This window comes from Alligator sinensis, unplaced genomic scaffold, assembly GCF_000455745.1.
Source record: "Alligator sinensis unplaced genomic scaffold, ASM45574v1 scaffold1046_1, whole genome shotgun sequence".
NCBI lineage: Eukaryota > Metazoa > Chordata > Crocodylia > Alligatoridae > Alligator > Alligator sinensis.
In genome coordinates, this window is record NW_005842174.1 from 1,104,238 (window position 1) to 1,118,917 (window position 14,680).

The window sequence follows — 14,680 nt, forward strand, 5'->3', positions numbered from 1 at the left end:
CATGTTGCCAGTCTCCTACATGCGATTCCTTGGGCTAATCCGATGGCAACGCTTCCCGCACGCTGAACAGCTGGAACCGACCCGTGAGCAGTTATGAGAACGGCTACGTACAATGTTCCCGGTACTGCTTCATGCTCCAGTAGCAACAGGAGCACAGCAAAACTGTCACAAACATCACACCTGCTTCATTCAGGGTTACATTTATAGAGCGATTTTCACTCAGATGCTCCAGGAGCATGCAGAGCACAGCGATAGTGCGCCCAAGCTGCTTTTGCCTTCTGCAGCAGTTCAGAGTTAGGTCTGTCCACAGCCAGAGAGTGCATTTTAAAGTACTCTGTTAACATATAAGGGAGCATAGAAAGGTCTTTTCTCAAGCTCTGACACATAGCAAGAGATTTCTTGATCAAAAAGGAGCAAGAACTCTTGGCAGAACTTGGAAAAGGAAAGAAACTGCACTGCAGGGACAGCACGCAGCCGCGTGGGCTTGATTGGAGGGTGGTCATTTGGCATCCTGTTGTACTGCCATTACCTCTAGTACCTCGCGCAGAGCTGCAGTCACCTGTCTGTCTCTGTCCCTCCAGGTGACTACGCCCAGCTCAGTTTGCGAATCATGTACCTGGAGGCCGGCGTGTACGACGTCCCAATCACCGTGACGGATTCGGGGAACCCTCCCTTGTACAAGACGTCTATCATTAAAGTGAAAGTGTGTCCCTGTGATGAGAATGGAGACTGCACAACCATCGGGGCCGTTGCGGCAGCTGGACTGGGCACAGGTGCCATCATTGCCATCTTGATATGCATCATTATTTTGCTGAGTAAGTGTTGCAGCCTTGAGCACCCGGGTAGGAACTTCACGCCAGCGCAGAAGCGTTTTAGGTGGAAGCTTTGTTCTGATGTACCAATTCTCTCTCTAGAGCATTTAATTAATGGCAGCACAGTCAATCAGCAGAGGGCAAGAAAGTGGGCCACAGAACAGGCACTGCAGTTTGAGCTGGCACCATCATCTTTAAAATGAGCCAGCTGTATCACCAAACACAGGGAGAAGTAGCAGGTTGTACAAGAGGCAGTACAGTGAAGACATCCTTTAGTATTTTTATCATGGTTGTTGTTGTAGTTAGAGCGAGCTGGTACCAAATTGGAGCAAAACGGAAAATGTATAAAGCCAGGCAGGCCTGTTCAAAACTTCTCCAAGTCCATCCAAGTTGCCTTTGTCCAACATCTGCTGTTCCTGGAAATACTGTTTGCAAAAGAGGCACTTCTAGCATAATGCGCGTGCTCTCCTGCCTCCTATAAAATCCCTGAAGCTTTCAAGATCCATCCAAGTTTCAGAGAAAGCCTGGACTGTAGAGTCCGGAGAGCTGGTGATGATTCACCCACATATTCAAGATACTATTGAATATACCCTGTATTCAAACCCCATCACTACAGTGTAAACACAGCGTAAACCACTGAGCCAGGACATTTTGTATTTCTAGAAAACCTTTTTATTTCAGTGCCTCAAATCACTTGCGAACATTAATTAAGCCTCACAGTGCCTTGGCTAAATTGGGTGAGAAATATAATTCTACTCATTTTCTAGATGGGGAAAGGAAGGCACCGGAGGTTAATGTGTCATCCAAGGACACACGTTAAGTCGGTGGTAGAATACATGATAGATCCCAGATCATGGATCTATCGATAGTATGTATAGGATGCCGGTTATAAGAGTTCCTGTTGGCGGGTCTCATTTGTACTGTTTTGGGTGTTGGATACTAGGAGGAAAGAATAATAGGTTGCTTCTAAAAATTCAAGCTAGAGGAAACCTAGGGAAGACAGTTTAAATATGCGTTACATATTTTAAAACAAGAGGAGCTCATGTTTGCATACAGATGCCTTCCCTTCCCGTCCCTGCACCTACAGAAGAACTGTCCCTACTCGCCCCCATCATGACCGCAGCCTGGAAAGTCTCTCGGTCGGCGAAAGAGGAGCCCTTGAAGAAGGAGCAAGCTGCAGAATAGCCCCGAGATGGCCTGGCATAGTTCTGTATGGGGAAGCTGCCTTCCTTCTGGCTCTGCCATCACTCCTGTGCTTTCATGAGCACAAACATTAAGTAAATTTATACACATTTTAAAATAAAAAAGATATCATTATAACTTCAAGCAGGAGTTGGCACAGTAGGGACAGATACAAAGAAGCATTGAAATGCACATGAGGTAAATATTCATCAGGAAATGCAGGATGAAACCATGGGGTTCCCATTAAAGTTAAGAGGAGTTATGGTGCTAAATCGCATTTAATATTTACCCCCAATGTGTTTGAATGGAGAGCGGGTGGAGCAATTTATGCTATTAATGCCACCTAATAAATAAGCGACAGAAATACAATCTAGATGAAACTTCTGTAAAGTGGGTACGTAACTGGTTGGATAATTAGGCTCAAAGAGTAGTCAATCAACCGCTCAAAGTCCGACTGGGAGGAAGCATCGAGTGGGGTATTGTCGTTGAACATCTTCATTGAGGACTTGGAGGCTGGAATTGAATGTGTATTCAGCGGGTTTGCAGAGGACACCAAGCTGGGTGGGGTAGTGGACACTTTTGGATCATAGGATTAGGATTTTAAATGATCTTGATAAATTGGGAAGATGGCCTGAAATAAATCTGGTGAAAGTCAGATTTATATACACGGGTCATGGGAAGTGACTCCTCCACTCTGTGCAGCGCTGATGAGGCCTCGCTTAGAATCCGGCGTCCGATTTTGCGCACGACGTTTCAAGAAAAAGCTGTGGAAAAATTGGAAGGAGTCCAGAGGAGAGCAACTAAAATGAGTAGGAGTCTAGGAAACGTGATAGTCGAGGAAAGGTCGAAAGGATTGGTATTACGTAGTCTGGAGAAGAGAGGCCTGAGGCAGAATTTGATCAGAATCTGCAAATACAAAACGCAGTGTTATAAAGATGGTGACCCATTGTTCTCTGCGTCCACGTGGCATAGGGCAAGAAATAATGGGTTTAAATTGCAACAAGGGAGCACTAGATTAGATATTAGAATAATTTTCTAATGATGAAGGTGGTTAAGCACTGGAATAAATTACCTGGAGAGGCTGGGGAGTCTCCAGCATTTGTCTGGGATGCGTCAGACAAGGGGTTGGACTAGGCGACCTTGGGAGGTCCCTTCCGACTCTGTTTTTCTCTGAATCTAATAACAGCTCAGTGACAGACCCAGCGGGTTGGATGCATCCCCTTCTGCCATTGCTGCTTCTGCCCCCAGCTGACCCAGGCACAGTGGGAGCCCTAGAGGCATTCCTTCCCTGCTCCAGCTGCAGGTAGCGGACCGGGCTCAGCAGGGTACAGCAGCGGTGGCACACAGATTCCTCCTTGCATCTTCTCCCTGCTGCCCCGTTCCTTGCAGCTGTCCCCATGCTGGCTGGGAGCAGAGGCTGGAAGGAGGAACCTGCACTCTGCCACCACCACTATTCCCAATGGAGCCTGGCTCCCGCAGAGCTGCTCCACGCACCGCGGCTCTGGGGCTCCTCCTTGACCCCAGGTCAGCTGGGGACAGCGTTGGGGCAGGTCCTGCCCTTCATGCACCTGCTTCCCGCCTCGCTCCCTGATGTCCCCCACTGGCCTGGGAGCTCCAGCCATGCCTGGCTCCCATCCCCCTGTAGTTTGAGGGGTGGTGTCCTGCACCTCTTTTAGGCAATTCTGTATCTACTGTGGTCCACGTAGCTGTGGCTTGGTCAGTCATAATTCCCATGAGGCTACTGTACTTCTGGACCATGGGCCATCACTAGTCATGCAGTCTAGGACCAATGAGGGGAGCATACAGTTGCATACAAAATGTATATATGCAAGTGCTGAGATGCAGCCTGAAGACAGGATATTTGTACTGTGTGCGCTCAAATGCACACCTAAATGCGATAGGCCTATAAAAAAAAACTTCCAAGAAAGCATGGTATTATGGTCGCCAAGTGAAATTCAGTGCATATTTCTTTGCATCCACCTCTGAAAGTCTGTTGCTCATTAGAAGATTATCTGATCCCTACTTCCAAATCTTTAAGATTTCTAGCCCAAAGATGCATTGCGAGCGCAGGTGATAGCATTACAATATGCACATGCAGAAAGGGCGCTTACGTTTGCAAACACGGTACCATTTTGCACAGCAAGTAATATGCCGGCACATAAACCACGCGGTATGCAGGCATGCAGTTTGCAAGCGCATTACGTGTGCACGCATCTGTTCTGTGATTTGACTTGAGCTCTGGCATGTGAAATGTTGGCTCCCAATGTTGGTTTCATAAAAGAGAATAAGGCTGTAATAAAACCCTGCACCGGAAGTACCAGAGGCAATAAAACACTAGACTTCTTTTCGCCGCTTCCCATATAAATCCAGCTCTAAAGTATGATTTAAACACTTGAAAATTCTATTGACTGAAATTAACTTCTGCTGAAGGACGTTTGATTTAAGAGATTCCTTTTTCATTTTCAGATACATTATCCCATTTTAAATTATGGTTTTTATTACAAAAGCTTATTTTTACATTCATTGTAATTCTAATTGACTCTCCTCCCTTCAAGAGCTGCAAAGGGCTGTATCAGTGATGAAAAATGTAATTTGTGATGAGCAGAGATTTTCCGTTATTGTCCTACCATTTTCTCATATATATATATATATATAGATAGATAGATAGATAGATAGATATGCATGCTACGACCTCTGAACAATAGGCTGGAAAAGGGCACGTGCGACTTTTTGTTCTGCAGTTCTTTGCTGGAGTCAGAAAATCAAGCTTTATAGTTTTAAAGTCAGACCAAGCAATGGGACACACCAGCCGTGGTTGTCGGGGCTAGAAAGTTTCTTTCTTGTTGCCTTGGCTCAGTGGGTTGTTGTTTTTTTCCCTTCATACCTGATGTACTAGCTGCAAGGATAACACTTGAGGGAAGAGCAATGCAATAAAAAATTGTCAAGGGTGAAGACAATAGATTTCAAGAAAAACTACATGCAGAGTGAAAATGGGTATAACAGCAGTAATACAGCTTCCTATTCTGCCGAGTGACTAAAAGGAATGAGAGAGAGTGCACTACATCTGCTATTGACACTTTGAAGGTCTTTTTTTTCAAGGTAGCTGTAAAGGCGTTAATGGCACAGTTTTTCCACAAGTGTGATGAAAAAGTAGCATAAAAAAAACACCCTGGTAACCATTATATTATTGTCTTTGTGTGCCAGGCAGGTAGCTTGTCGTGAGAGAGACAAGAAAGACAGACAAGAAAAGGACTTCAATAGACTGCTAAATAGCTGAGGTTTTATATCAGAGATAAGAGTTGCATTTTTTTTTTATTTTTATTTTACTCGAGAATAGATCTGGGATATGCATTAAAGAAATGCTGAACTATCTGAAAACAATTTTGTTAGCTAGCAGGCAGGGACAGCAGCCAACTGGCATACAATGGCAGTAATTAGCTGTCCGGTCCTCTTCTATTCACTTCAGTGAATTTGTGTTAGGTATAAATGCTGTAGTGCTCGGAAGAAAAGAATGAGGACAAACTCAGATCCTCCTAGCTGCCTCAGATGGGAAGATGGTGCCTGGCTTTGCCCTGATTGCAAGTCCCTTGGAGTCCACATTTCCAGAGTTGCTCTCCTTTTCTTTCTTGCGCTCAATGAAGCTACACTGAGGCTCAGGCAAAGAGGGGGGAAAAATCCCAGAAAACACACGGTGATCCAAAATATCAAGGGCTTGTTCCCAGGGCTCAGCTGAGTATCTGGGACAGAGCTTGGACTCTTGCCTTCTCCCGGAGGAGGCGTCTTCACTTGGAGAAAAATCGCGGTGTTAATGTGGGCTGGCAAACCTACAGCGCTTACACAAGGCGCGCTCCTAAGGAAGACAAGGTAGTTTGCAGTTTTAACGTGAGCTGGCAGGTTGAGGCAAAGACCATTGGGGAGATGAAGATTTAACCCAATTTGCTGATGATAAAAGCCCAGACTGCTTTGCCTTCGCTTGGATTTTACCTTGCATTCATTTCCATATGTTTGCAAGTGTGAGTTAAGACCGTACTTTTTTCCTAGTGAATATAAAGGCCTGAAGGGAAACCCTTACTTTGCAACCTCTCTGCTTCCTTTACGAAACCCATCGGTGGTCTTGTTTTCCTGCTAATACTCGACACTGCTGCAATGTCTAGTGTTACTGGAGACCCACCGGTGTTCCCATGGCTGCTAACACATCTCCCTTGTCTAGCTGATTTGAAATGTGCCGCCTTGGGGAGCTGGCGTGTTGATGAACCAGGGAAGAAAACTGTGTAATGCTGTTTAAGTGGTGAAAGCTGGTGGTCAGCTGTACCTCACTACAGCGTTTGAACAGGAGAGATTCACCAGGCCCTAGCAAATAAATTCAGATGCCCCAAGAGGTTAGTTCTGTGTTGCCACATTGCGCTACCCTCGCCCTGCAAATGCCCGCGTCGTTCTCTGAAAGGATTTCAAAGATTCATAGCCCTGCTCTCTCCATGTGAGCGGCAGAAAGCGTATCCTAATGCTTGACTTAATATGATTTCAGAAATAAAGCAAGCCCCCTAAAGATCATGAATGAGCCTAAATTGGATTATGTGAAGTAATGTTATCCAATCTCTTTCCATGTCTCTGAGCAAGCTGCAAATCATTAAAAAATGATTACAATGGCGATAGCCTACGAACTCAGATGGCGTTTTTGTCTCACCCATGGAAAACATCCGCTCGTGTCTTTGTTCTTTGTTCTTTGCCTTTGACTGTCTTATTTCTCCTTATCATCTTTGATCTAAAACCCAAGCGCCTACAAGAGTTGCAGGATGAAGATGCAGGGGGTTGGGGCATAAACACCTTCAGATAGCTGCTGTTTCTCACACTTTCTTTGTATTTCCCTTGGGATTGGGTGTGTTGCCCTGACAGCGGTAGGTCCAGTCTACATGCTTGGTCAATCATAAAGCAATCTGTGTAGACGGGAGGACCTGTTTGGATTATTGACACTCACTGAAGTATCCCTTTTCTTATTTTTAGTACTTAACAGTTCAGGACAATATGCGACCACTCGGTACGTGGGTCCTCTTCCCCAGTCACGGCACGTTCTGAAGTCCATGCTAAAAGTGAGAGTGTATGCAATATATGCCACCCGTGTTTAATTGAGATATCTGCACTGAAACATGCACTGGGGCGTATTTACAGGAGCAGCATCTAACATCGGTATAAATGTTGTTTTAATCAAACAGGACTAATATCACAGAGGTGATATTTACTTCTGCTGTTTGCGGTTGGGTAATTCAGGATGTAGCTCTTAGCTAGCAACCACATTTCATGTTATACACGTGGGAGTGGCGGGATGCCTTTGGCAGGGACAGCTTGGTTAAACCTCGCTACGCCGGCTCATGGTGTTCGTTGTTGCAGCCATGGTTTTGCTGTTTGTGGTGTGGATGAAGCGCAGGGAAAAGGAACGGCATACGAAGCAGCTGCTGATCGACCCCGAGGACGACGTCAGGGACAACATTCTGAAATACGACGAGGAAGGAGGCGGAGAGGAAGACCAGGTGAGGAGAGCTCGTCACCGAGACTTTGGTCACCCGGAGCCAGATTCTAGCAAAACTTAGGTGTCCACCACGCCCGAGTCCCTGAAAGCTGTAAATAAAAAAGATGGGGGAATCCTCCTCTTCCTCCCTGCTTTTTTGACTCAGTCTTAAGGGTCAGATGAAGGGGTATAACAGAAGCAGATGCATTATTGGACTGTAAGGTTTAAAGAGGGTGGAACAGAATCAGGATTGGGCACTCAAGTTCATTTTGGCACCCAACAGGTGGTAGAATCTGGCCCTGCTGCAAGGCTCACCCTTCATTTCTCAGCACCTTGCAAGCCCCATGATCCCCATTCTGCACCTGAGCACTATAATATAAGATAATATAATATAATATAATATAATATAATATTTGTGCAGTGGCCACCATGCTTTTCCAGGCTGGGGAATAGCCACTGGCCAGGCAGTAGCCATAACATTTATACTGCCTGAAGACAGAGATCACAGCTTCAATTGTGATTGACATTGCTTCAGCAATATTGCACGGGCATAAATGAGAACCAGCTTGGGTCCAGTCACTGCAGTGCCCTGTATCTAGCTGGGGAACATGGATGGGACATTTCCTTTCATTTTGGCCAGTGCCATGAGAGAGGTGTAGCATGTACTGTTCCATTGGGATAAGCCTGGCTGCTGGGTAAGATGATAAATTGCTCTATTGACACTCACGTTTAAACAATATTTCTGTTAGTTCAGTAATTAAAAGTGTGTATTTTCCCTCCAGATGCCTGCATAAAATCAAATCACAGCTACAACCCTCCCCCAGTTCCTGTTGCTCCAGGCACTTGCCTTGGTTTGCTTGAGCCTAGAGCTTTTATTGGCTTTCCTTGTATTTACTTAATAGTCCCTAATGTGCCTTTCATTTCTCTTAATTTCTGGCCTTAATTTGTGAGAAATGTCTAGATATGTTTGGGGATTTTCTTTTCCGCTGTGAAGCTTATCATGGCAAAGCTTTGCTTCGTAATTGAGCCCTGAGCCAAAGTCCGCCTGAATCTGTTAGCTTTTCTATGGTGGCTTCTTATCACCGGCAAGGATTGGCAGGTCTAGGAAACTTCCAAAGCATGGGCTACTCCTCTGCTGACAGGGGGCTTCCCAGACAAAAAAAAGATAAGCTTGTGTTGTCTTATTTAGGATACACTTTCTTCTTACTGCCAGCCACAAGCAAAGGTCCCATGACATCCTTAAGAAGAATGTGGTTAACTCTTGTCCAAATTTGTGTGTGCGTGTGTTCCCCACCTCACCCCCATCCTTCTATTGTTAGTCCCTCGCCCGGGCGCTCTGTATTTCCCTACCGGCTTTGTCATCTTTTTTTTTTTGGATTTACAATCCTAAACATCTTCTAATAAAAGTAGATCTGTAGATGGGGAGAGAATACTGATACATACTGGGCATGTCTACACCTGTGCATTTGCTGTGCAGTAACCGAAATTACCGCACAGTACAGGTGCGCGTCTACACGTGCACACCCATACTGCACAGTAAATATGGTGACTTAGGCCAGCTTGAGCGTAAATTTGATACCTGTATCATGCAGGTATCATATTTATGCCCGATTAGTTACTGCACAGTAACACATGTAGTAACACTGTGTGTGTGTGGACTGACTTGAGACTAACTTTAGCCCCAAGTCAGTCCATACAGAGCATTAATGCACTTTAATGTCTGCACGTGTAGACGCCAACCTATTCCCACTTCCTGCGCAGTAAATTTAAGCCGGTGTAAATGCACGTGTAGACATGCCCACTACGTGTGGAAGTTTTCCCTCTGTGAGTATGTAGTGGGTTTTGTAGCATACAGGTGTAATGGAAAGCAATAAACTGTATATGCACTTCCTCCTGCCTACCTCCGTTTATTTTAAAGGCCTGTAAAAATATATTTGTTTAAATTGTCCTTTATCTGACCCCTGAACAGTTGGACTTGCAAGTTAGGTACCTAATTTTAAAGTGGAGGAATACAGAGACAATCCCATTAAGGGCTCTCTGAAGCATTTCAGAAATAGGTTGTGAAGGTGAATATGCAAAGGTGCAAGGTGGCTTACAGGTTTTATTAGCACTTCTTTGGCTTCAGCACTCACTGGAGCCTTCCTGCATGCCGTCGAGCACACAGCTGGATTGAAGGGGTTCAGGTCTAAGGCAGGCAATGGAGCGAGCGGTGAATGTGGTCTGGGACTCTAGCACAAGAGCAGACAGGACTGTGTCAGGAACTCATGTCCCCATAAGCACGCCATTACTCTAGTCTCAGCTGTAGAAGGGGTTAGGTTTTGCTGTGTAGCCATCAGTCCAGATGCCAAAATATTGAGTGCGGGGCCTTGCAGTCATATCCACCTAACATATCACCTCCAACATTTTGCTCTGTCTACCTGTATGGACCCATTTGGAATCTCATTAATGTTGACAGGAGAGAAACTTATTTTAGACAACATCCCCACCGCCTTGAGGATTTGAGATAAGAGTTTGCCCGGTGCTTTTGAAGCACTTTTCCCACACAGATTTCTTCAGAATTGGCTTCTTTTTCTCTCTGCCGCCCTCCCCCGCTCCTGGCTTTCTCTTTATCACTGAGAATTTATTTATAAATGTTGCAGTTTTGTTCCTGGAGATTTAAGCATCCTGAACCCATGTGCATTCTGCCTAGTCAGAATAGGTTTTCCAGTGGAACAAAACAATAAACATTAAAACCAGCTGAAAAATTGGGTTTCAAGCAACTGCAAAAAAAACATTAGCTTAAATATTTTGGGAAGGATTCTTTAAAAATAGCAGCAAAGGAAGTGCAACAAAACACCGTTACCGACATAAATACATTTTTATCAAAATCTTACCTAATAGTTGTTCCATAGTAACATCCTTCTCTGGTTCCTGCAGTCATAGATCTGTAGCAAAAGGAAGTATTTACTGCAGAAGATCAATATCTATAAATGCAATTCAAATTTTGTATTGTATTTCTACTTACCGTAACATTATTGTAACACAACAGCTACTGCCCCTGTTTTCCGTACAATAAATTATATAGTGAATCAGATTATTGCACATACAGGCCCAACGTAGCCAATTTGTTATCACAAAGCTATAGGGTGTGACGTTACATATGCACAGTGCACGAGAAGTATTCGTTGAACTTGGGTTTTGAATTTGTTTTAGCCGGGGTCGATTTTGCGGCACTTCTTTGGGATCAATTCCATGAATCGTTTATAGTGTTGATAGTTTGAGATGCCCCATATACAGTATTGACATGTTTCTTTTGCTTTCCAGGGAAAAGGGATCAGACCCATCAACTTATTTATATGGAAGTGAAGGGTAGAGCCTGTTGAAGATCTCATTGAAAAGCTCTTGGTCTCACTCTGTGCCTTTCCATTTGTTACAGGATTATGATTTAAGCCAACTTCAGCAGCCAGAGACCATGGATCACGTCTTGAACAAAGCAGCTGGAGTCAGACGGGTAGATGAGAGACCCGTCGGTGCTGAACCCCAGTATCCTATAAGACCAGTAATCCCCCATCCTGGGGATATTGGTGACTTTATTAATGAGGTATGCTCTTGTCTGCTTTGTCACTTCTCAAGGCTCCTGCAGTCACTGGTTTGATATGTTTGCAAAATACTTGGACTAAAATTTACCTAAAGAGTCTCTAGACCTTGCTAAGAGCCAAAACCTTGCTCCTGTTGCTCAGGCCGGAAGTCCGATGAAAGTCAATGGAACTGCACACGTGGGTAATGAAAGGAGTGTTTGGCCCTGTAAGGTGATTAAAACCCAAATGAGCCAAGTGCAGTAATAGAGCACATGATTTCTCACTCCAGCCACAATACCTTTTGTCTTCAAAACCTGTGAGCCTGACGCTGCTCCATTTCAGCAGTTTTGCAGTTGCTTTCAATGAAGCTGGGAATGAGGGCAGGTTTGTTACAGATGGGCAGGCTGGGGCTGAAAAGCAGTCAGGATCGCTTGACTTCTAAGCCCATTAACATCTTCCTACACCGTGCCTTCCTGTCCCGCAGCCTGTGCTCGGAGCCAAAGCTCCAGAGAGAGTGTGTCACAGGGACGCTTCTCACCACCGAGCCATTTTTCTCACCCCACGTGACATCCCTGTGACTCGACAGCACCCTTGGCTCTTGTTTAATTTTTTAGCCACTTATCCTTTAAAAAAACAAAAATCTCATTTTATCTTTTAAATGAATGGTTATGTGTTTGCAAGCTAATCGATGCATCATTTCCTCTAAGACAAAGCAGGATCCATTTCATAAGTCAGAAATATAAATATGGCAGCAATTTCATTCTATTATTATCTCAATTTCCTGCTGTGTTTTTTTTCTTTTTCTAGTCATTACAATTCCTTTTCCCCTTCTCCTCCCCCAGCATCTCCCCTCTGTGCATGCGCACGCATGCACACACACACATTTCCACTGTGATTCAGGCCAGTAAAACTTATTACAGCTTCCCATACCTTGATTCAGGTTCTCAAAATGATAAGTAGAGAGTTTTTTCTTCAGTTCAGGCACATTGCTTTCGGTGTTGCTCTTTATGCTGAACTGGAACTAGAAGACGCTCTGTAACCCTAACAGCAGGTCCAGCTTGTCCTACCTACAACCATACATAGGGCCTGGCAAAGCAAACCAGACCGTTTCCAAGATGTGCAGGTGCCTATTTCTAAGTGAAGTAAGACATGGTTAATATACTAGTCCTCTACATTGACACTGAACTTCCTTTGTAAGTGTTGCAACCATGTTGCTGGAGATTTTCATTTTTACATTGAACATATTGGAAATACAAGGTGAAATCCCAAATGTAAAATCAAATGGGCCATGGTCAACTAGGAGAAGAGATTTCTCAGCTTCAGAGCAGATGCCCTGAAAAAAATGGAAGCAAATCACCCATGTTTCTTTTCACTGCTGCTACTGCCAGGAGTTCCTCTCTACAGCCCAGCACACTTCATGGGTGCAGGACACACCTCCCTGAAGAGAGATACCCACACATCAAGTAGCTCAGCATTCTGGTAGATCTCAGGGTTGTTTGAAAGGGGAAATGTAAAGTCATGTTATCATTCACCTATCTTACCCCTGGTTTTACAGAGCAACATCCTACAGCCGTTTACCTGGATTTCCACCCAGCTAAGTTTTCTCTACTCGTTAAACTTTTGGCTATGAAGCTTTTCTAGGAATTAAATATTATTGGTTGGTGACACAATGGCCAGGTGTTGACCACTTGATGAGTCACGTGAGCCCTGTATATTTCTTCTGAATATGTCGGGTTCAAACAAATTTCACCAAATCTAGGGCAGGATTCCTAGTGGAGCACCTAAGCATCCATGGTCAGTGGCTTCAGGACAGGTGGATATCCTCACGGTTGGCCTGTCTGCACATCCAGAGTCCACTGGCTCATGTACATGCCACAATTTTTGCCCCTTCATGCACTGCAACTGCATATCTGTTTGCACAGGCAGGATTTCCCGACACTTTAACAGTCTTCCTTGTGCATTAAACTAAAACTCTTTGGGTGTAATTTAGTTTGGCTCAGTGGGAATTAAAGCGTTGTGTCCATGGATTCATTGCGTGCAAACACAAAGACACGCAAAAATGTGTAATGAGCCTCTTTGTCCACCAAATGGCGCGGTGACATTTTTGTAGTTTAACCTTTCAAATTGCTTTCACTTTTGAATTGCTTCCGCTTTTTTTTTTCTTGTGTGGTTTGCCAGCTCCCTGCTTCCACAGCTACTTGGCAGGGCATGGGTATGTGGGGGGGGCCCTGGGCCGGGGGGGGCAGTGCTAGACCGCCCCACTCCCCTGCGGTGCTGGCCAGGGACCCAGTTTAATTCGTTTGAAAACCTAGTGCATGTAAACACAGATGCAACGCTCCAAAATAAACAAGTTTCAATATTATAAGCCTATTTCATTGGATGAGGATTAAAACCCGTGGTGTATACAGGCACCCCATGGCTTTGGAGCAGACCCACCAGGCAGACTGCCCTGAAGCAGGGTATGCCAAACACTGGAGAGCAGGGGGAAGGGCAGGAGAAGGAGTGAAGTCTTACCTGCTGCTGCTCTCCATAGACTGAAGGCAGCTGCTGCTGCTGCTGCTACCATGGGCAAAAGCAGTGTTGGCTCAGGCAGCAGCAGCAGCCTCGTGGCTCGGCTCCTATAGCTGGGCAGGACAACACAGGGCTATACGTGACGCAGCAAAGATTCACAAAGCCAGGAGGCTGAGTGGTGCCCTGCTCACCCTGCCCTAGTTACGATGCGGCCTAACGTATGAACATTAATAGGTCAGCGCATTCTAGTGATGTGCAGCTTTTGCAAGTGAATGTGTGACGAAGCAGCAGCCTCGTGGCTCGGCTCCTATAGCTGGGCAGGACAACACAGGGCTATACGTGACGCAGCAAAGATTCACAAAGCCAGGAGGCTGAGTGGTGCCCTGCTCACCCTGCCCTAGTTACGATGCGGCCTAACGTATGAACATTAATAGGTCAGCGCATTCTAGTGATGTGCAGCTTTTGCAAGTGAATGTGTGACGAAGCACTAACGCCCTGTCTTTGCAACCCCCAGGGCCTGAGAGCAGCTGATAACGACCCCACCGCCCCACCCTACGATTCTCTACTGGTCTTTGACTATGAGGGCAGTGGTTCTACCGCGGGCTCTGTCAGCTCCCTCAACTCCTCCAGTTCTGGTGATCAGGATTATGACTACCTTAATGACTGGGGGCCCAGGTTCAAGAAACTGGCAGACATGTACGGGGGAGGAGAGGAAGATTAAACTGACCTCATATTGTTGTTAAAAAAAAAAGAAGAAGAAAAAAAATTTTAAAAAAAGATGACGATGGTAAAAATAGAGAAGACAAAGAAGCAAGAAGTGTACAGAAGTGGCAGCTTTTTTAATTAATATCCCCTGCTGACTGTATTCTTTTTAGTGGTGATTTAGGAGGTTTCTTTTTTCTTTCTTTCTTTTTTTTTTAATTTTTTGGGGGTTTTTTGACATTTTGCTGTCTAGCATGAACACTGGTCTCTGCTGCATTTTTTTTTTTTAAACGTCAGCTGGGATATCGCTCGTTTATCCGCTTTATGACTAAAGAGAGTGAAAGGCACTCTGTCTTAACTTGAATTTCTTAGAACAGAAGCACTGTTTTTAAAATATATATATATATTTGAAA

At 44.9% G+C, this 14,680-nt stretch overlaps 1 protein-coding gene across 1 annotated transcript in view; it reads left to right on the forward strand.

The window, feature by feature from the left end:
* The window catches only part of CDH4 (cadherin 4), a 759,836-nt gene extending 745,423 nt beyond the window's left edge, over nucleotides 1-14,413 (forward strand). Inside the window, exons 16-19 of the mRNA XM_006025923.3 lie at nucleotides 582-815; nucleotides 7,380-7,519; nucleotides 10,913-11,077; nucleotides 14,080-14,413. Coding sequence (XP_006025985.2) covers nucleotides 582-815; nucleotides 7,380-7,519; nucleotides 10,913-11,077; nucleotides 14,080-14,286 — 746 coding nt within the window. The 3' untranslated portion in view covers nucleotides 14,287-14,413. The remainder of the gene's footprint in view (nucleotides 1-581; nucleotides 816-7,379; nucleotides 7,520-10,912; nucleotides 11,078-14,079) is intronic.
* The last annotated feature ends 267 nt before the right edge of the window (nucleotides 14,414-14,680 follow it).